Below are 18,576 nucleotides of genomic sequence, written 5' to 3' on the forward strand. Positions count from 1 at the left end.
GCGGGAGAAGAGATGTGGGCATTTCAGAGTCGTGTGCAATCGTCGGTGTATTTTTTGGAAGCGTGGGCGGAAGGCTCGACGTACGTGTTTGACGGCTGTCGGATGAGGTCAGAGATCTGTTTGGACAGCTGATGGGAGCTGCGGACCATCATGCTGTGTAAAGTGGCTGGGTGCTGGGGGATGTTGATCATGATGGCTCCCACTTTGAAGACAGCGGCATTATTCGTTTTCAGTCCACGCTGGGCGCTGTACAAGGCCTGAGACTTGGCGATGTTGCACTTAACCACGGTTCTGCAAGAAGGGTGACCAATGATGAACACGTGATCTGCTGCAGCTGACGTGAAGAGAGATATGAGCGTGTGAACGACGACGACAAAGGATCATGCAGATTGAGGATGGTCTGACAATGGATCATTGTGACACAGTTTCTACCCAATTAGGATCCAACACAGAGCACCCCTAAGTTATATACCTATATATAACTACTTTTTTTTTTCAATGCGGGTGGTTACCTAAAATATTCAAGAGATTTCCGAGAATTCCCCGCGCGTCGGCATCTGCTAACGGCAACAGCCTAATTAAGTTGGAGAGCGATCGTGAGGTTGCTCCACCCACCTTCAAAACGTGGCTGGCTATTGCTTCCAAGATTGTTTTGGAGCGGGCTAATGGCAAAACAATGAACATGATGAGTGAAAATGCACCCATCATCAACCCTTCCATTCATCTGTAATGTTTCTAAGTTTTTCTCAGGCACTCAAATGAAACACCGTCGGTCAGCTATCGATGAAGCGATGATCACATACTGCTTCTGACTCAATACCGCAAGAGGAAAGAAAGACGATTGGCAAACGTGGATGGATCTCTCAAGACCACTGCAATGGTTTCATGCACGCGTGTGGAATAGAGGGAACAAACAAATGATGGAGATGCCTTTGGATTTGGACTAAAAGATGAATGCACGCGAGCCCTCGAAAGCAGCAACAACATACAGAAACTCTTGTTTTGCTGTGCTGGTGGGAGATGTTGGGAAATCCTCCAGTCTATGCATGTAGTTGTGGGAGAAAGCAACAACAAAAAAGGGAGAGCAGAGGAAAATGTCAAATTATTCTACAGCTTTAGTGTGTCATGCTTTAAATGCTTCCTTTTCTTCTGTTAAGGAATTTATTATAATGTACTATGTGTTTAAATGTATGATTAATAGGGAAAGACAGAATGCCTTGATTTAGGCGAATAATCAAGAGACTGCCAAAATGGATGTCATTCTCAGTTTTAGAGACGATTCAAAATGAGAAAGAGAGAAGAAAAAGAAAAGGTATCTTTGTGAACGTACTGAATGTCAGGTGTTATGCCCTCCAGCAGTACAATGTTTACGCCTCCTATATGAGCTGATGCACAGGTCTCAGTCATTTTCTGATGAAGGATATCTAAAAGACACAAAGTCATCAAGAATAGATTTTTCATTTGTTTTGCATCATGACATGTGAGCAAATCACCTTTCATCTTCTCTTTGAGGGTAAAACTTCCATGGATCTTCTTGAGTTCTGCCTCCATGGTGAGTCCACCAATGTCAGCCTCCAGGTGGGTGCGGTTCACCATGCCGATGCCAAACACGATGAGGGTGACGTGCTGGGGCTCGGAGCTCACCAGGCTACGCCGCCTGCAGCCAGCAGGAGGGGGCTTGCTGGGCGTGGGTTCCTGCTGTTCGTTCTCAAAGATCACGTTGCAGAGCGGCTCGGATGGGCGACGCCCACCCTCTGAAGGGGAGAAAACTATCAAGCCACATTCACATCGAAGCACACCGGGGAATCATTCAGTTGTTGTCCTCCAGTAAGAAGATCAGACCCCTACTGATAGGTAGGATTTAAGAGTGATATCATTCTGACCTACGATATTGCGCAATGAACACTTTTTTTTCTTTCAACCTACAACCTAGGAAACACAATAATGAATGCTGATGCCCACCTGACAAGCAATTCTCAGCAGAACTTTTCTCCAAGATGCCTGTGGGATCTGAGATGAGCGAGTAGAAGTTGAGCAGCTTGTACATGTTCTGCCAACATTCCGCTGACGGCTCACTCTGCTCCGACACCGTGATGGAGTCAGAATCATCCATCTGAATTGCCGTGTGGTCCGCCACATCACGAGAGCCCTTTCTGGACACCTTACAAAGACATTCAACAAGAGCAAATACATGTTACAATTCAAAAAAAGCTATTAGAGTAGGAAAGAATACATTTAAATACAGTGCATGTGAAATGATTTTTTTCCCCTCAAAAAGTGCAAGAACCTCTGATGATGTTGTATCATTTAGGACATTGTGAAATGTTACTTTTCTGCTCTACTAGCTCCACCTTGTGTTTGTGTGTGGAGACTCCATTTCTCAAACTGGTAGGAAAAGCAACAAATGACCTCGTTTAGCACAATTTCTGACATTTACACTGATACTGAATGTCACTTTTTTACACCTCCAACTGGGTCAGTCGTGCCCAAATCTTGTCATCCACAGTATTTAGACTACACTGACATCTTGTCAAGCTTCGCTTGCTCTCCGCAACGTCTGCAACTAAGAGCGGAGCGACTGCCCTTAACAAAGTCAGGAAAAATATCAACACGGATGATCAAAAAAAGAACAACAATGGTCACCTTTGAGGTGCGCCGCTCCGAACGTCCAAGCGAACCACGTCCTCGGTGTTCCCTTCTTCCTAGCGTGTCCATGGCTGAGGGTGGTCCATTGAGTGGCAAGCCTCCAGCACCCCCCACCCCTCTCTTGCTCTTCAGGGTTTGCGTGGCGCCGCGCGCCGTCCCATTGACGCTGCCCCGCGAGCTCCGGCTAAAGTCCGACGACCTAAAGTGGCGGTAGGGTCGGGCCTTGAAGGTCGGCGTCGGCGAAGCAGAGCCGGCGGTGTAACGGTTTAGCTTAATGTCCGTTTGAGTGGCTTTGATGTCGTCGATCATGGTGCTGAACTGGTGAATGAGGCGCACCAGAGCCATGTCCACACGTTGGCTAATGGCCTGGCAGGCTGTGGTGAAGTCACAGTGGAATGTGTTGTAGTGGCGGCGGCTGAGGTCGTGGAAGGACAGCGGGGCCGCGGTGGAGCCTTGCGGCGCGCTGCTCGACTTCTCCATAACAACTGCATTCAAGCTGAAGGTCTCAATAAGGAGAGCTGGTTTGAAATCCAGCGGTGGCAGGTTCACCGTGCCTTGTCTAGAGGTAGGAGCAGTTGACGCAAATGTTAAATATGTCGCGCAATTCCGCCTGGATGTTGCCGCCGCCGCCGCCGTTACGAAGAGATACTACGTCAGTTAGCAGCAGGGAAAAGGGTTAGGCGCCAACAGTGAACAAGATGCACTTTACCTCCTGGATCTTTTGTTTTTGCGCTCTTTGGAGGTGTCCGAGTCAACAATGTCTGCTCTCAGACACTCCAGGTTCCCAGAAAAAGACAAATGTTCTCCGAAATACATCTTGTAGCTCAGAGGAGTGCTGTCTTGGGCTTGGATGCCAGTGTAGTTCAGTAAAGGCTTGAAAACAACCTACGATGGAAGAAGAGACAACTGAAAGAGTACGGTATAAGAATACAATTCAATTTGCTGACTCGGGGCACAAATGAGCCCGTGAATCCAGCCGTTGGTTTTTTTTTTTCCTGCGCTAACAAAAGGGTAAGCGTGTTTGCGACCTAATGACTCACCTGAGCATCAGCCAGTTGAACAGCAGCGGGACATAGGTTTCCCTCTTCAATATCAGCAATGTCATCCTGGCTAGTGCTATGCTGGGAATGCTGCGAGTGGGTCCCGTCCAAGGTGTTCTGGTCGCTGGACATCACTGTGTTGAAGTCCGATGCGGACGGGATGGTTGGTAGGTTACATGTCCCACCTGAAAGAGATTGATTCCATAAATAGCTGCAGCACAATGACAAGAGAGGCGATCGATTCCATTTCGATTCTATTCGATTCTATTCTATTCCATTCTATTCCATTCTATTCCATTCTATTCCATTCTATTCCATTCCATCCCATCGCCTTACACTGTACTGTATAGGCATGCGGATAAAAAGCTCATACTAACATTTTGGGATTATACTACACAGTAGACACCTGCATGAGGTGCCCACGGCTTGAGTAACTTGCACATCTGCCAAGGCAGCATTAATGGTGAAAGCTCCAAACCCCAGGTGCATTGGAGCATTCAAGCAACATCTTTTTTGGGATCTCCCGGCTTATTTCGGCCACGTTCGGCTTGCGTGTTTGCAACGGTGTAGCGTTGATGTCAAAGAGCCCGTCTGTCTTTATTCTTTATCATTGTGACCAAAGCTGTCTCTGGTGTTCGATAGAACACTGAGAGCTGTTGGAAAGGTGTCACGCAGGGATTCTAATAGCAACTTCTAGGTGACAGGGATTGAACTATTGTCAGCACAACACTGAGGAAGAACCCCGAACCTCCTTCTGGACTGTTATCTCTTTGCAGTGGCTGATATTGGAAGTGAATAACTGGAGAATCCAATGAGTCTAGAGAAACTGACACATTTACAAAAAGTTCAATGGAATAGCGACTTGAAAGGTTCAGGTTATCATTTCATAGCATTCTATTCTCCAATTTTGAGACAAAACATGAGGGTGCTGTTATCAGTCCAAATTTTGCGTGCATGCTATCTTACCTGTCTGGAGGCTATTGTGCTGCGATCGATTCATTGGCGAGTCCTGGACCGCAGCCCCGCTCCTGTTCCCCACGGCGTTGGACATCCAGTTGTAAAAGCTAACGGGAGATGGCTCGGATAGCAGCGGGTGCTCCGTCAGCATATCGGTGCCTGCAGAGAGCGCAGAAGGGAAACCGTGGGTTCATCTCGATGCAAAAGGAGCAATATTAGACGGACAGTCGGGCACCTGTTCGAGTAAGGGAACCGCTCTTGGCTGTTGTGGCAAAGGACGGATCGTTCCTCTGAGGCGTGCCCTCCAGCAGGTTGTGCAGACTGCGAAAGCTTCCCGTTAAATTGCTCAGGAGACTCTCTTTCCTGGGGCTGTCCTTGACCGGCAGGCCCGCACGGCTCACGTGGGCCGGCGAGTCGGCAGCTGTGTCGCCGCTGGTGTAACTCAGAGATTGATACGGATGGGAGCCCTGGGCACGCGTGACAAATGCATGTCAGGTTCATGCTCAGCGAGCTGGATGGATGGATGGATGGATGGAATGGTCTTTTTTTTTTTTCTCCTTCACCTTGATTCGCAGTGCAGACTCGCTGTGTGCATGGGACTTTGAGAGTTTCCTCATGATCTCCACTCCGCTGACAGGACCAGAGTTTCCCTCTTTTGGTGGCGGACGACCGCCCGCTCCCTCCAGCAGCATGGTGTGTTCACTCACTGTGGCTTCACAGAAAGGATAGCAAAGCCACAAAAGTGCAAATGACTGTTAGTAGGTAGTAAAACTTGAATTGTCCCGCAAGGTTTTACCAGAAATCGCTTTTCTACCAATAAGTCAGCATGATAACATTTGGGGATGATTTGAAACGATTCATGGTTCGGTGGGACCAAAATATGTTTGGCCTTTGGGAAATCATTTCTCATGTGGTACGTGGTAATACGTAATTGAATTCGAATGCTTCGCTTTGCTTTGCTTTGCCGGCACCTGCATCGTATTCAAATTCGGCTCCATCTCCACTGGTGTCACTTTGCAGTGCTGCACCGTTGTCCAAGCCCAGGACTGTCTCAACCGGGTTCTGGTGAGGTTCCTTTGGCTTTGTAAGCTGATTGGGCCTCATCAGACCAATAGCTTTGAAGCCCTGAGTCACCACAATAAATTTCATCCACTGTCGAGCCAAAGCCACGAGACCCTTCTTCAGAGTCACTAAGGCGGGGACTCCATCATTCTGCAATTAAAAAAAAAAAAAAAAAAGTACGAGGAATATAAGATTGACGCAAGAAATGAAGCACAAAAAGAGAGAATTGAAAAGTAATTGCATTCCAGGTGTACTAACCATGGTCGCCTCCTCAATGACCGAATAGTCTGCCTGTTGCAAATAGCGGTGAAGGATGTTGCAAAGCATACAGGAGGGATTCTCGTGCAAGTAGTGAGCTCGCTTGGTCACGCGATTGTACTTGCTTCGGATTGGGATGTGGATGCTCTTTTTCTGCAATGTGACACCCACCATTTAGCGGTTGGGCAAAATGGCTGCGGACCCCATTACCCAACTGACCTCAAGCGCCTCGGTCATAATGCAGCCCATGACTGCGCAAACACGGAGGGTACCCTCCATGTCCAGTTTGCGAAGGGAAGATTTGAGCTGGTCGATGGGCACCAACCAGGCGCCGATGGCTGGAGTGGCGGTGCTGAGCAGATTTAACTGCCTGGAACACAGAAATAGGAGCGTCTGCTTCCTGGCTAGAAATGCGCCTGCCTGTGTTTGAGCAAGATCCCAAAGAGCGGGAAAGCATTTTGTGGCATGGTTACCTGGAGATGGCCTGCGAAGGCGATCGCACGTTGGTGGGAGCAGCAAAACTGAACCAAATCTCGCGGATCGTCACTTTCATGCTGCTGGAGTCGGGCGGCGGAGGCATCAGTGGAAGGTCTTTCTTCAAGTCGTCCGACTCGACCCCTTCGTCCTGCGCAATGGCCACGTCCGTTAACGTCCTCGTCAAAGGTTGACAGCAAATTGACACGGATATTTTGCTCCATCTTCCCATTGGATTCAATTCACGCCCCGATATCCTGATTGTGCGGGAGGTGCCTTTTTCCATAGTCTTACCTGCTCGTCCGAGTCAGAGTGTCCATTAACATCAGAAGGGGGGCTAACAGCATCACGCGGTAAGTTGTCATCGGATGCATCGGTGCTGTAACCGCTCCCAGTCTGCGAGCCTACGGATCCGTCGGCCTTGGGGATTCCCGCTTTGCCGTCAGTATCCGAGCGGCCCATCACGCCAAATGCATTGTAGAGAACGGCTCCCGATTGACGACCACCTGCACCGTTAGAAACATCAGCTTACACGGGCAACCAAAACGACAACAAAAAGAGAGGGGTTTTTTTCTTTCCAAGAATCGCTTTACCTTTGACTGTAAGGTTCTCAATGCCGCATTCGAACATGATCCAGCCCCATTTCTCAAGAGAGGTGGCAGAACGGCTGAGGTCACCTGAGCTGCCATGCATGTCTGTCTCATCAACGAGAGAAAATTCCTCCGTTTCCTCCAGGCCAAACAGCACTTTGGACTTCTCGACGGGGATCGCGGTGATGGCACAAGTGCCGATGTCTGTGGGTGGGGAACAATTCAAAGGATCCAAATCCAATTTAAGAAGCAGACGAACAAAGCACCCACCTGTGGAGTCGAGGCCTCTGAGCTGGCTGTGGATACGGTGGATGTTGAGCCTTGCGGCTATTTCTTTGCCTTTCTCGATGCCGGCGTTGGAACGTAACGAGCCAGATGACTGAGGCTGCATCTTAGTGGCAGATGCGTACTTCTCTAACATAACGGAGGGTCGCCCCTGTTCTGTGGTGTTGGGCGTTTCTTCCACAATTCCCCTGGAGGGGCGAAAAGAAAAAAAAAAAAAAAGCAGCCTTCTTTTTACAAAGCCAATAATGCTAAGAATTATTTATGCTTAGTAGTGGTGTTAGAAATGAGAAATCTATTGCTGATGAGTTAAGGCCTCACCTATTCATCCTGAATTGGGTGGCAATCCTATCAAAGCACAGCGCCACAAGAGACACGTGTGTGACCGACTTACTGGAGCAGGATGGAAAACCCTCTTCTACAGAAGCCTGTAGGAGACAAAGGTTGACCTGAAAAGAAAAGAAAAATAACACAACAGATGTCAATGATAGACTTTGCCAGAAACAAACATTCATGCTTGAATGCAAATGCAATTTGTTTTTTTTTCTTTTTCATGCTGATGATATTTTCCAAAGCAGGTCCTAAGGCTCACCTTAGGGATTGAGACATTGGCTTGAAGGCCCTTGATTTTCACATGATCTGGTTTGACAGACAGGTCCGTCTGGCCTTGGGAGATATTCAGGGATCCGTGGGCCGTGGCCTCATTCTTGGAAAGCTTTTGCTCCTGTTTGAACGCTTGGCTCTGTGGAAATAGAGAGTCATCACAATCATACATGGACACAAACCACATTCATGCAGCAGCCATAGGTCAAGCACAACCATTGTGATTTCCCTTTGGAGCACTTACAGATTCGGAAACCGTGGATTTGCTGATCTGATAAGCCTCGTTGAGAACTTTACCGTGTAGGTCATCGAGAATGGCCGCAGGATGACGGATGCTGGCAAAGTGCACCATGGACTCGATGTACCTGAAACCAACGAAATACACAACGTGGCAGTAGAAATAGCGGCAACACTGCGGGAAAAGTCAAGACATTAAAAAAGAGTTGTGAGGGATTTTCAAAACGAAGCAGCGAGACACTATTGCCACTGGTGTTTGCTTTTTGATCAGTTGCGTTTTTATCCGTATTCAGATTTTGATCAAGACAACAAAAGGGTGTTTTGTACCTGTCCAAGGATTCAGCCACAAGAGGTGTCAGCACCACATTGATGGCCCCCTTCACCTCCACTATGGCCGTGGTCCTGGTCTGAGCCAAAGGCTGCTCCAGAGACCAGTCATCGGTCGTCGTGTCCTCGTCGGTATTCTCCATAGCTCTCTTGTCCAGCGGAGTATACGGCGTACTGGAGGAAATCACCACAGCGATTGAGATGGGTGACATTTGTCTGGAATATTCGGACGAGTTCTACCTGCTGTTATCTCCCATCAGCTGAAGTCCTCTATCCAACAGCGAATTGGCTGAAAGGCCTTGTTTGATCACCTGAAATTAGTCTTATTATACCGTCGTCCAGAGTACATATCATTGAACGGAGAAAATATTGAACAAAAACCTTAAAGCTCGGAACGGAGAGCTGGTCAAAGGAGCCTGAGCTTTCTTCACTTGTCGGCGTGTCGAGATCTAAGGGACGATGGAGAGAAGACTTGGAGGTCCTCTTATTGGTGGGCTGCTTGATAGACCAATTGGACACCTTATAGAAAAGAAAAGAAGAGAAAAGAAAAGAAGAGAAAAGAGCCAGGTTACCATTGCAGCAATGGCTCAAATAACGACAGCAATTCGCGGTGGACTATCATGGATGATGAACATTTCACCTGATAGTGGGCCAGGTAGTTCTGGTAGCACGCCATCGCGTGGGGCTGTCTGGTCACCGGGCCGGGCTCCGCCAGCTTTTCGGCCTCCACCGAGCTCTCTTCCTCCATGGCTAGAGCAGATACGAAGGAGGCCTGGGATATGTGGCTTGGCAGCGGCTGGAAAGGCAACATTGGCGGCAGAGGCAGAGGACGTGGCTCGGTGATCAGCTCCCCGTTGAGGAGGTAAGTGAGAGGACCTTCGACACTGTGGTAGATGGAACTCCGGCTAAGCCAGATGGAAAATATGAAGGCGAATGTTCAAATGAGTCTTAATAGCACCGTTGGACAAAAGGTTCCTTTTAATTGCAGGATGGAGCTGACCTGTAGTTCTCCATGTAATAAGGCGGTTGCGGCGGTTGCTGCATCTGCTGCCGCCTTCTCTTTTTGCGCCCCGGGTACGTGCCCGGACCCTCGTCGGCGCTGCTGATGGGCTCAAAGTCTTCGGCGGCGGAGAAGTAGGCTTCGCTGTCAGCCATGGACATGCTGGAGTCGGCCGAGCGGTACTGATGGAAGGTGTTGGAGTCCGCCGAGGGCGTGAAGGGGAACGAGCCGTAGCTTCGACGTTGACGTGGCGAATCCAGGACGTTCTCGTCGCTGCGAGAAACGTCGCCGCTGAATTGGACACCGCCGGAAAGCACCGGCGGAGGCTTGTCGTTGAATACGGCAGCCGACAAGCTCTTGGTGCTGCCTAATCGACTCGAGTGCACCGAGGATTGGCGCTTGAGCGGCGAGCAGAGGGGCGAGCGCACGGAGGTGCGTTCCTGGGAGGTGTTGGGCGAGATGGGCGAGCCCTCCGGGATATCCTGGAAAGCGCTGAAAGAATCACAGGCGCCAATGGCGCATTTTATTCAGCGGCAGGCAGAGCTCATATGGATCAAACGTTTGAAAATGCATTGCAGAGTCAGGGGCCTCCGTGCGCCATACTCACTCCACAGAACTTTTGCCATTGACAGGAAGCGTGCGTTGTTCCACACTTGGCGAGGGAGAGTCCCTTTCTCCAGCGAGCAGGGGTAGCGCGGCACTGGAGGAACTATTCTCCTCAGAGGAAGATGCAGAGCTGTGAGAGCGTTGAGGGACTTGGAGACTAAGGTGCTGCTGACCTCGCCGCTCAGGCACCTCGGGAGGCAGGCACGGTGAGCGCGTGTCTGTTTTCAGGCCGACGACCCTTCCTGGGAAGAAAAAGAACAAACGCTGCTTCGATTGGCTCGTCAAAAAGTCCATTCCTCTATGTACCTGGGGAACATTTTGCTTGCTCAGCATTCATCCCAACGAATGGACAAATGAAAGTATCGTAGAAAGGCATTTAGAGTTCTTGGGTTTTTGTTTTGTTTGGTGACATTCGAGGTGATCAATCCCTACCATCCATTTTGGGTGTTTCCTTGGTCATAATCCACTCTCCAGGCTGAAGCAAAGACTGACCATAACACATATCGGATTCAGTGCTCGAGGAAGAGAACGCAGATGAGGAGGAGGGTGTCATCTCTTCCAGTTTGAAGAAATCCAAGCCCATATTGGTTCCTCCAAAGAACCTGCAGCCTCCCAGGCAGCCACAGCGATTCTTGCTGCGCTTGTTTCGAAGGCCCGCCTCTTCGGGCCACAGGAACCAGAGTCTTGGAAGAACAATGGGTCAACTGTTAACTTACAAGAAAGTCAACAAAGCAGTACTCCAGCGTTGATAAATGCTGCAAACAGCAAAAGACAAATTGCGTACCTTTTGGTCTGCGTGTCATGTAGTTCTAAAAATTGCCTCTGGACTTCACATTTGGCCGAGTGGTCGGCAGCCAGAGCAATGTCGGCGGTAATGAGGTTCAGGTTGATGGAACCCGCCTCCAGCCAGACAGAGCGTCGCATCACTGCTGGCTGGCAGAGACTTAGTGGCTGACCCTGAGCTTGCCCCTGCCCGGCCGGCTGCAGCCTGCTCACGTCGCAGTGCTGCTGCTGCTGCTGCTGCTGCTGCTCGATGAACTGCTGGATGTTGAGGTCCTGCACCACAGCACTGATGCCCTCTCCCACAGCCTGGTTGTGCAGGTTGCAGTTGGCTACACGTAAAATACCCGTCTGGAAAGAAGGCGAGTATGTTACACTGACAGATGCTAAGTAGGGGGGGGGGGCTTTAAAAAAAAAAAAAATACAAAAAATAAGTGTAACATTAATTTTGCTGGGGAAAAAACAATGTGTGGCAATGGGGAGTACTTTGCGGTACAGTTAAGAAAAAGTGAGGGGGCTAAATACTTTGATATTAGCAGCACAGCCATGTTCAACGATGAAAAGGTCCACTCCGTCCATGGCCAGTCGCGTCATGGTGTACTTGAGCTCCTCTGAGGTTCGACAGTGACCAGGCAGGCAGGTCAACTAAAACGCAACAACACATTGGATGCTTTACATTTAGCTTTTGTTTACTAAGATAATCACAGGAAAATTTGCACAAAACCTGCAAATATGCCTCAACAAATATTATATTCAAACGGGACATATATATTATATATATATATATATCTCACTACAAACGTTGTGGCAAGCAAAATACCTTGGCGTCGCAAATGCGACGGTCAACACCATGCTGGCAAATGACAGACGGCTTTGGTTGTTCCAGCTGGAACTCGCGGGACATCACATGGAAAACAAAATACTCCCCCCACTCGATCATACTGGCCACCTAAAAAACACGGAAAATATTTCACCGCAAAATGTTTTGAACACTTTGATGTCATCATCTGTACAGTTGATAAACGTTTTATGATGGCGACAGTTTGGAAGCACCACCGTCACAGGACGAACAAGATTTGATTTCTCAAACAAGACACACACACACACACCTGAGGAACAGTCACCCTCCCAGTGAATGCGCCTGCCTGCATATCGATGAGCCAGGCATATTCAAGGGTGTCACTTCCCAGTGGAAGCCCCTGTGCAGAGAACATGGCATGTGCCCTCATCTGCAGGCCCGAGAGGCTTAGGTGGCCATCCCGCAACACCCCGTCCACCGAGGGACGCTACAATGCAAGGAGGAAGAAAAAGCACTTTTCATCTATGCGACGTTTGACATTCAAATGGTGCTAAAAGCTGAAGTACAAATCAAGTCGATTTCAACAAAGATGAAGCTGAACACTTCTGGGTTGAAACACACCCATGAGCGTCGTCTATTCTTTCGGAGATAACTTTCATGCAAAAATGAATGAGAACGGGAGATACGATGCAATAGTGCCTAAATGTAAAAAAAACTTTTTTTTTTTTACCTGGTAGTTGTCACTGGCGAAAATGTGAATAGGTGACAGCAATAACTGAAGCATGGTCTCCTTGTAACCTTTCTTCATTTCAAAACATAAGCGCTCCAAGAAGCCAGAGGGACCTTCTGGCCCCTCACTGCTACAGTGCTGATCAAAAGCAAGAAGACAAAGATACTACATAAGACAAGAGATCCTTACGAGAAATCAATCCAAGTCAATCAGACTGGAAGGAAAATGAAAGGCAGGGCTGATGACCCTGATGACAGACAATGGGGAGCAAGCGCTTGGCCGCTACATACTGTACAACGAAAGTCAGCCTTACCATAGGCAGTCGGCCATGGACTTTATAGAGATTAATGAGCACAGTTATGTCCCAGGGCCGCAGGTCCAAGGGATGGATGTCGGAACTTTCCTTCTGGCAACCGTCTTCCATCCCGAGAGGGGACCAACCCAGGCCCGACGAGGAAGTGGACAAAACCGGACTGGACGCCGTCTCTTCAAAGTCAGTGTACATGTCATCTTCTCCAAAATAATTCTCCTGAGAAGAAGAGTGGAACGTTACTGATTGACTATGGGTTGTGCTGCGTGGCACTACTTTCAGACGAACCACAGTATACCTTGATGGATATCAAAGCCCTGAGTAAAGGCCCATACAGGATAATTTGAGAATCAGGAGACATTTCCATCTCCACGTGAAGTCGGTCCGGAGGAAGCTCTGAGGGGTCGCTCGGTATCCGGTTGTGGCCGCCTGAGGAAGAGGTGTAGTACGGGTGGCCGCGCTGTCCCAAAGAGTGTTCCGGGGGCCGTAGAGCTGACAGCATTGATTCCTCCATTTCAGAAACTGCAGGTAGGAAAGATACTTCCTCAGTAAGTCACCCGAGTTTTCAAACAGACAGGAAATGTGTGGCTGAAAGCTTACACGACTGTTTGAGTTGCTCATCGGCTTTTTGGGGATAAATGGGATGCCACGTGTAGTCAATGATGAGCAAGAAGTTGGGTACGCTCCAACAGTCAACCCAGCCAGCTCTGATGTGAAGAACAAATTACAGTTGAAGGAACGTACTGTACTCTCTGAGACGACGGTATCAGGAAATTTCAGATGCTGAGGCGGCTTATAGTCGGGAATCTCATTCAAGAAGCGATATTTTCAAATTTCAATGTGGTCTTTATTTTTTTCTTTTTGCCATTTGCATTGCGGTGAAGCCCCATTTCTCTCCCCCCCGCACTCACTCTGCATGGGTGATATTTCTCCAGCGGGACTTGTTGAGTTTAGGCGGCGGGGCGCTTTGATTTTCCCCTGGCGTGAACATGTCTTGGGGCAGCTTGACATTTTGGTAATCTTTGGCAAGGGTGAGGAGGGGGTAGCGGCTGGGGTGGCACTCTGGCAGAGACAGTCGCATGTCTGTGTCCTCTGCCTGAAAATGTCAGCATGTGCACAGAAATGCTATTTTGTCACACATAGTACATTCAAAGCAAATCGACCTCCCAAAAATGACTAACCTTCAAGCTGAAGCGGGTATGGCAGGTGGTTGGAACAAACTCGTTGAAAGGCAAAATGAAGTCTATATTCAGCGTCTCACCACATGCTGCCAGGTACACTGCAGATAGATAGAGAGAGAAAAATAAAACCTGTAAAATGTACACTGACTAAAGAATCCAAAGCATCGTCATTGCTTTCAACACAGAGGAGGATTCATGTGAGATGGCAGTTGAGCGTGTCAAAGAAAAGTTCAAGCTGGATACGATAAAACTGAATTTTGCTTCACTGGTAAGGTCACTATGAGGCACTTACGTTCATGGGAAAACAGTCACTGCCGCTACATTATACTGGAATCCGAAAAAATTTGCCTTCCTCACCATTCTCTTGTTGCTTGGTGGAGCAGTCAATCCAGTTGTGCTGGTTTGCCGCCCAGATCATCTCAAACTGGTGAAAAAGTATTTTGAATGTCCAGGAATAGGGAACAAAGGAGTAAATGTCCGGAGCGTTGTCACTCGCCCAGTCCTGAATCAAATCTGTAAGGCCAACCCAAAACAAGTGATCAAAATCCTCTCTCTATCTTTTGACAAAACGTGACTGTTGCTACGCTTTGTTTTTCTTACTCACCGGTGAAAAAGTTTTTCTGGGCGTAAATGAAGTGGTATGTGGCCTTGTACACCTCAATCTCACACTGCCAAGACTGGGGCATGTTCCACACCCGGGGGTAGCTGGCAATCACGTGGAACTGAAATTGTACACGCAAAAGACACTTTGGCAAATTCTTCCCTTTGAAATGACGTGTGCTCGATGGACACCAAAGTGCATCTTAACGTCTCAGGAGTGACTACTTCAGAAATGTCCCTGGAAGTCCAACTGCTACTTACAGCTAACATCTCAGCCTCAAGGAGAGTCCGGTACTGCATGCTGCTGGTGGTGTCGACGTGAAGCAGCTGCCCTTTGATGGTGGGCAAATAGCCTGAGGGAAGAAGCGGCAAGCAGCGCCGTAGGTTATTTGGAAGGAAAAAAAAAGGAATTGAATTTTTTGGACAACTCAAAAAGATCTAAATTGCACAAAAGTCGTACCAGTCTCTCCAACAGTCATGGGGATGTTGACTTCCAGGTAAGAGCCAGCTCCTACATTCACATGGATGGCATTGGTTTCCTAGTAACAAGGATAAAGACAGGCAAGTTTTGGTGGCTAGCTAGTATGTCCAGAACATCCTATACGGGGAAAACACAACACGTCGCAGTACGCAATGCTAATATTTTGACGGCTCTGGATGATGGCGGAACGACAGCAGCAGCAGCAGCAGCGGCAGCAAAACGAAAAATATTCAAGCGCATAACATACCCGTTTTTTGGTAAAAAGTAGGTCAATGGTGGCATCGGCAATGATGTTCATACGGAGCTCAAAGGCCTGTATCTGCCTGGGTTGTCCCGGCTGGGCCATTTCAGTCGCCTTCATGTCCTGATAGTCGGCCGGCAAGAAGAACTTCCAGAGACAATCCCTATGAAAAATGTGTGTTGACGGTGGCTTGCTTCCCTGACTGACACCTAGTAAAGACTATGACATTGTAGTTTTGTCAACTTTCCGCGCACCTCTGGCGATCCGCCCAGGGGCCGTAGTTGAAGTCGGTTCCTTTTCCGCAGACAATGTCGAGACCCCAGCACGGAGGAAGGTCCTGAAGCTTATCGTCCTCGCTGGGTGTCTCAGCTTCCTCCCCAATCGCTTGCTCCAGCGGCACCACACCTGCAGATTCACACACCAAAAGGTTGCTATTAGCTTGGCAGCCATCAAGTAGACGTTGTCAATATTCCCGTTTGTGCGTGCGTGCGGATTTCATACCAGGCTCATCTTGGTAGTAGTAGATGTCTACATCATTGGACTGCATGACCACAAAGCCTTCACCCATCAGCCTGGGAGGTCTGCCACGAAAAAGACATTTTGGGTGACGACTTCATAAGCCGCACGCCATCTTTACATTTCCACAAGGGTTTGTGAAACAAATACAGCGTCAAGAGTAGCTTGAATTCGGCCCTTGTAAACACTTGACTTGATTTCACTTCCAAAAAATGCGCAATGACAAAGCTGGATCGTAAGTAACTCACTCATCGGTCTGCAGGCCAACATAGCGTGGGCTGGGAACCAGCATAACGCGCACGTTCTCCAGCGAGCCCTTTACAATGTGCATGTACTGGTCCAGGTGGCTGGATGGAGGCTTGGTGGCGTAGGTCAGAAAGGCATCCTCAAAGTTCAAGCACAGCGTCTGCGGGAGGTGGTGATTCCCAAACGCCAGCCGGCCCTTCACAAGGCGAGAGCAAACGGCAAAAACAAAAACGACACTTTCTTAACATGTGTTCAATGTGGAATCAAGGCACTCGTTTGTAGCAAAGTCACCGTGCTGATGTTAACTTTGATGACAGGAATGAGAGAGCGCCAAGACGAAGTGGGGTCTGGATTCTCTGTTTGAATGTTGACACTGCCAAAGAAGCAAAATGAAAAGTTCAGTCCCGCCAGTCTCCCCATAGCGCTGTGTGTCGCTTGCTTTGAAGGAGAACCATCCTACGACCGACCGACCGACCCACACATTGAGCTAGCTCCACTTGAGCTTTCCCGGTGTTGGATTCACCATAGGAAATGCTAAGGGGAGCCCGCAAAACGACAAGAACTGAAGACCACGAAAACTGTATCCGTACGTGGAAAAGCGAGTCTCACCGTTCCAGGGTCTTGCTTTTTCCACCTCCTTCACGGTCGTCATCTTTCTTGAGCCTGCTGAGTGTCGGCTCCAGGCCGAAGGTCTCTTGCAGGTGGGCGTAGAGGTCGGTCCGATTGTAGACGTGGAACTCAAAACCGTTAACCGTCACGTAAAGCCTGGTCTCCGCCTTGGGGTCTGATGACACAACAGAGGGATACGTCAATACGTTGAGTCAGAGCCAGATTTGGGCCTGCTTGGCTCATTTCGTTTGCACGTTCGCCACGCCTTTTTCCACTTGGCACGGAAAGACCGAAATCCCAAGCAGACGTGTACGATCCTACACTTGGCTCACCGTGTTGTTTCTGCTTGGGGTTATACATTTTCCACCAGCGGAATATGAGAAAGCCATCTTGTATCCTACCCAAGGGGAAATTTACAAAAAGAGAAGAATGCATCAAAAGATGGGATCTTGTTTAGAGATCACACCGCTCAGATTACCTGATGGACATGTCTTGGTTGATATAGTAAACCTCTCTGAACATGACCTTCCCCGACAGCACAGAGAAGGAGAAGGAGCCTACGGAACGAGATGAGACCAGTTTGGTGTTGGACACCACGTGCAGGAATAACATTGATTTGTAAGCGCTGCTGACAAACTCACCGATCCGAATGTAGCCATCCTTGTAGAGTCTATTGATAATGTGGGTGAGGATGAGGCCAATGTTTCTGGAGTTGTAATAGGTCAAGTAGATGATCCATCCACAGGACAGAATGGTGGCTTGATGACAAAACAAAAGCAAGTGATTTGATTTCCCTCCCCCAATCATCTGATGCTTAAAGAACTTACCCACGAGGAGCCATATGAAGTTGGAATTGCGCTTGATGAGAAAGTTATCCAAATCCCCGAAACTGGGGAATGTGCTTTCGTTGTTTTTGGAACCGAGCACATCCATGGCTACTGTCGACAACTAGAAGAGAAAGCAAAACAGATTGAATAAGCAAAAGCGGGATTGCTCATTTACTGCCATCATTATTGTTTATCCTTTGACTGTCATCTATCTGTGGCCAGGAGATGGTTTTCGTAGCGACGGGACAATTCAGGTTACATTGCAGACGTAGGAATGGAATGCCATCAATCACCTGGACTGTGACCGCCCGCACAAGTTTAGATCTTGTATTCAAGATTATTTTGTTTGGACATACATAGTATTGCAGGAGGGAGTTTATACCAGTGCGTGCAGCGATGGGGCTTTGAGTGAATTCATTCAGCCACTCTTAGTGATCAAAAGCTTGAGAACTGTTGCACACAAACACAAATCCCTACTAATCCAACAAAAAATGTTGGAGGGAAAAAACACCATCACCACTTGTTATTTTCTGCCGTGGCAAGCAAACCTTGCTACCGACAAACTACACATTGTGCGCAATGCAACGAGCAAGTTAGTTCCGATTTCGAGTGACCCTCACCCTGATGTGCGAGTAAAGGAAATTATTCCGTGGGGGGGTTGTCGGTAATAATTTCATATTCGCTGGACTTCTCTTCGCTACAGATGTACTTGGAAATATCATGCAAGAAAAATCACCATCAAAAGAAATGACCAACACCTAGAGCCTATCGGCAAAAGCGATCTTTTGTGTTTAAATACCATTTGGTACGTCAATAAGTGTCATGTGTAATGCCAGTTAGTTCATGACCTCTCACGTACCTTGCCTTGGAGTAAAATTCAAACTTGGACGTGCTAACAGAGAGACGTCATTTCATTCCAAATAAGTCAGGGTCAAATGGTTGAGTGTCGACTTCAACTTGTTTTGTTGACAATGTGAACTTAAAGGGACCTAATACACGAAACGACATTTCATGTGGATCGGACCTGTTTTATTTTTTTGCAAATGTGATTAGGCATTATCATCTGGTAGAGTGCATGAAAGCATTGTGATTTAAAATCGGGGGCATGCCTGCCTGCATGCATGCCTGCCTGCCTGCCTGCCTGCATCGTTGCTAATCCTCAATCTTGAGTGAT

The 18,576-nt window shown here is 48.3% G+C and overlaps 1 protein-coding gene across 4 annotated transcripts in view; it reads right to left on the minus strand.

The window, feature by feature from the left end:
* Window positions 1–18,576, minus strand: part of bltp1 (bridge-like lipid transfer protein family member 1) — a 34,942-nt gene that overhangs the window by 15,943 nt on the left and 423 nt on the right. For 3 of the 4 annotated variants that reach the window (XM_088400945.1, XM_088400944.1, XM_088400942.1), the window contains exons 2-53: window positions 17,403–17,523; window positions 17,217–17,333; window positions 17,054–17,132; window positions 16,908–16,972; window positions 16,576–16,750; window positions 16,258–16,339; window positions 15,969–16,162; window positions 15,706–15,785; window positions 15,459–15,609; window positions 15,211–15,367; window positions 14,943–15,021; window positions 14,744–14,835; window positions 14,487–14,604; window positions 14,240–14,395; window positions 13,883–13,980; window positions 13,613–13,797; window positions 13,302–13,408; window positions 13,000–13,223; window positions 12,705–12,920; window positions 12,392–12,529; window positions 11,972–12,148; window positions 11,683–11,811; window positions 11,388–11,507; window positions 10,867–11,213; window positions 10,515–10,765; window positions 10,084–10,324; window positions 9,477–9,968; window positions 9,117–9,381; window positions 8,858–8,995; window positions 8,717–8,787; window positions 8,477–8,650; window positions 8,157–8,277; window positions 7,902–8,051; window positions 7,631–7,758; window positions 7,298–7,500; window positions 7,031–7,231; window positions 6,732–6,943; window positions 6,437–6,588; window positions 6,183–6,333; window positions 5,964–6,116; window positions 5,615–5,855; window positions 5,207–5,355; window positions 4,879–5,110; window positions 4,653–4,802; window positions 3,687–3,871; window positions 3,356–3,531; window positions 2,644–3,205; window positions 1,963–2,161; window positions 1,494–1,754; window positions 1,331–1,424; window positions 990–1,040; window positions 85–291 (exon numbers count right to left, since the gene is read on the minus strand). In XM_088400945.1, the coding sequence (XP_088257071.1) occupies window positions 85–291; window positions 990–1,040; window positions 1,331–1,424; window positions 1,494–1,754; window positions 1,963–2,161; window positions 2,644–3,205; window positions 3,356–3,531; window positions 3,687–3,871; window positions 4,653–4,802; window positions 4,879–5,110; window positions 5,207–5,355; window positions 5,615–5,855; window positions 5,964–6,116; window positions 6,183–6,333; window positions 6,437–6,588; window positions 6,732–6,943; window positions 7,031–7,231; window positions 7,298–7,500; window positions 7,631–7,758; window positions 7,902–8,051; window positions 8,157–8,277; window positions 8,477–8,650; window positions 8,717–8,787; window positions 8,858–8,995; window positions 9,117–9,381; window positions 9,477–9,968; window positions 10,084–10,324; window positions 10,515–10,765; window positions 10,867–11,213; window positions 11,388–11,507; window positions 11,683–11,811; window positions 11,972–12,148; window positions 12,392–12,529; window positions 12,705–12,920; window positions 13,000–13,223; window positions 13,302–13,408; window positions 13,613–13,797; window positions 13,883–13,980; window positions 14,240–14,395; window positions 14,487–14,604; window positions 14,744–14,835; window positions 14,943–15,021; window positions 15,211–15,367; window positions 15,459–15,609; window positions 15,706–15,785; window positions 15,969–16,162; window positions 16,258–16,339; window positions 16,576–16,750; window positions 16,908–16,972; window positions 17,054–17,132; window positions 17,217–17,333; window positions 17,403–17,508 (9,002 nt within the window). In that variant the 5' untranslated portion in view covers window positions 17,509–17,523. The remainder of the gene's footprint in view (window positions 1–84; window positions 292–989; window positions 1,041–1,330; window positions 1,425–1,493; window positions 1,755–1,962; window positions 2,162–2,643; window positions 3,206–3,355; window positions 3,532–3,686; window positions 3,872–4,652; window positions 4,803–4,878; window positions 5,111–5,206; window positions 5,356–5,614; window positions 5,856–5,963; window positions 6,117–6,182; window positions 6,334–6,436; window positions 6,589–6,731; window positions 6,944–7,030; window positions 7,232–7,297; window positions 7,501–7,630; window positions 7,759–7,901; window positions 8,052–8,156; window positions 8,278–8,476; window positions 8,651–8,716; window positions 8,788–8,857; window positions 8,996–9,116; window positions 9,382–9,476; window positions 9,969–10,083; window positions 10,325–10,514; window positions 10,766–10,866; window positions 11,214–11,387; window positions 11,508–11,682; window positions 11,812–11,971; window positions 12,149–12,391; window positions 12,530–12,704; window positions 12,921–12,999; window positions 13,224–13,301; window positions 13,409–13,612; window positions 13,798–13,882; window positions 13,981–14,239; window positions 14,396–14,486; window positions 14,605–14,743; window positions 14,836–14,942; window positions 15,022–15,210; window positions 15,368–15,458; window positions 15,610–15,705; window positions 15,786–15,968; window positions 16,163–16,257; window positions 16,340–16,575; window positions 16,751–16,907; window positions 16,973–17,053; window positions 17,133–17,216; window positions 17,334–17,402; window positions 17,524–18,576) is intronic. The other variant, XM_088400943.1, reaches the window with a different exon arrangement.

Source organism: Syngnathus floridae, chromosome 16 (genome assembly GCF_059516105.1).
Source record: "Syngnathus floridae isolate MCC-2025c chromosome 16, RoL_Sflo_1.0, whole genome shotgun sequence".
Taxonomy (NCBI): domain Eukaryota; kingdom Metazoa; phylum Chordata; class Actinopteri; order Syngnathiformes; family Syngnathidae; genus Syngnathus; species Syngnathus floridae.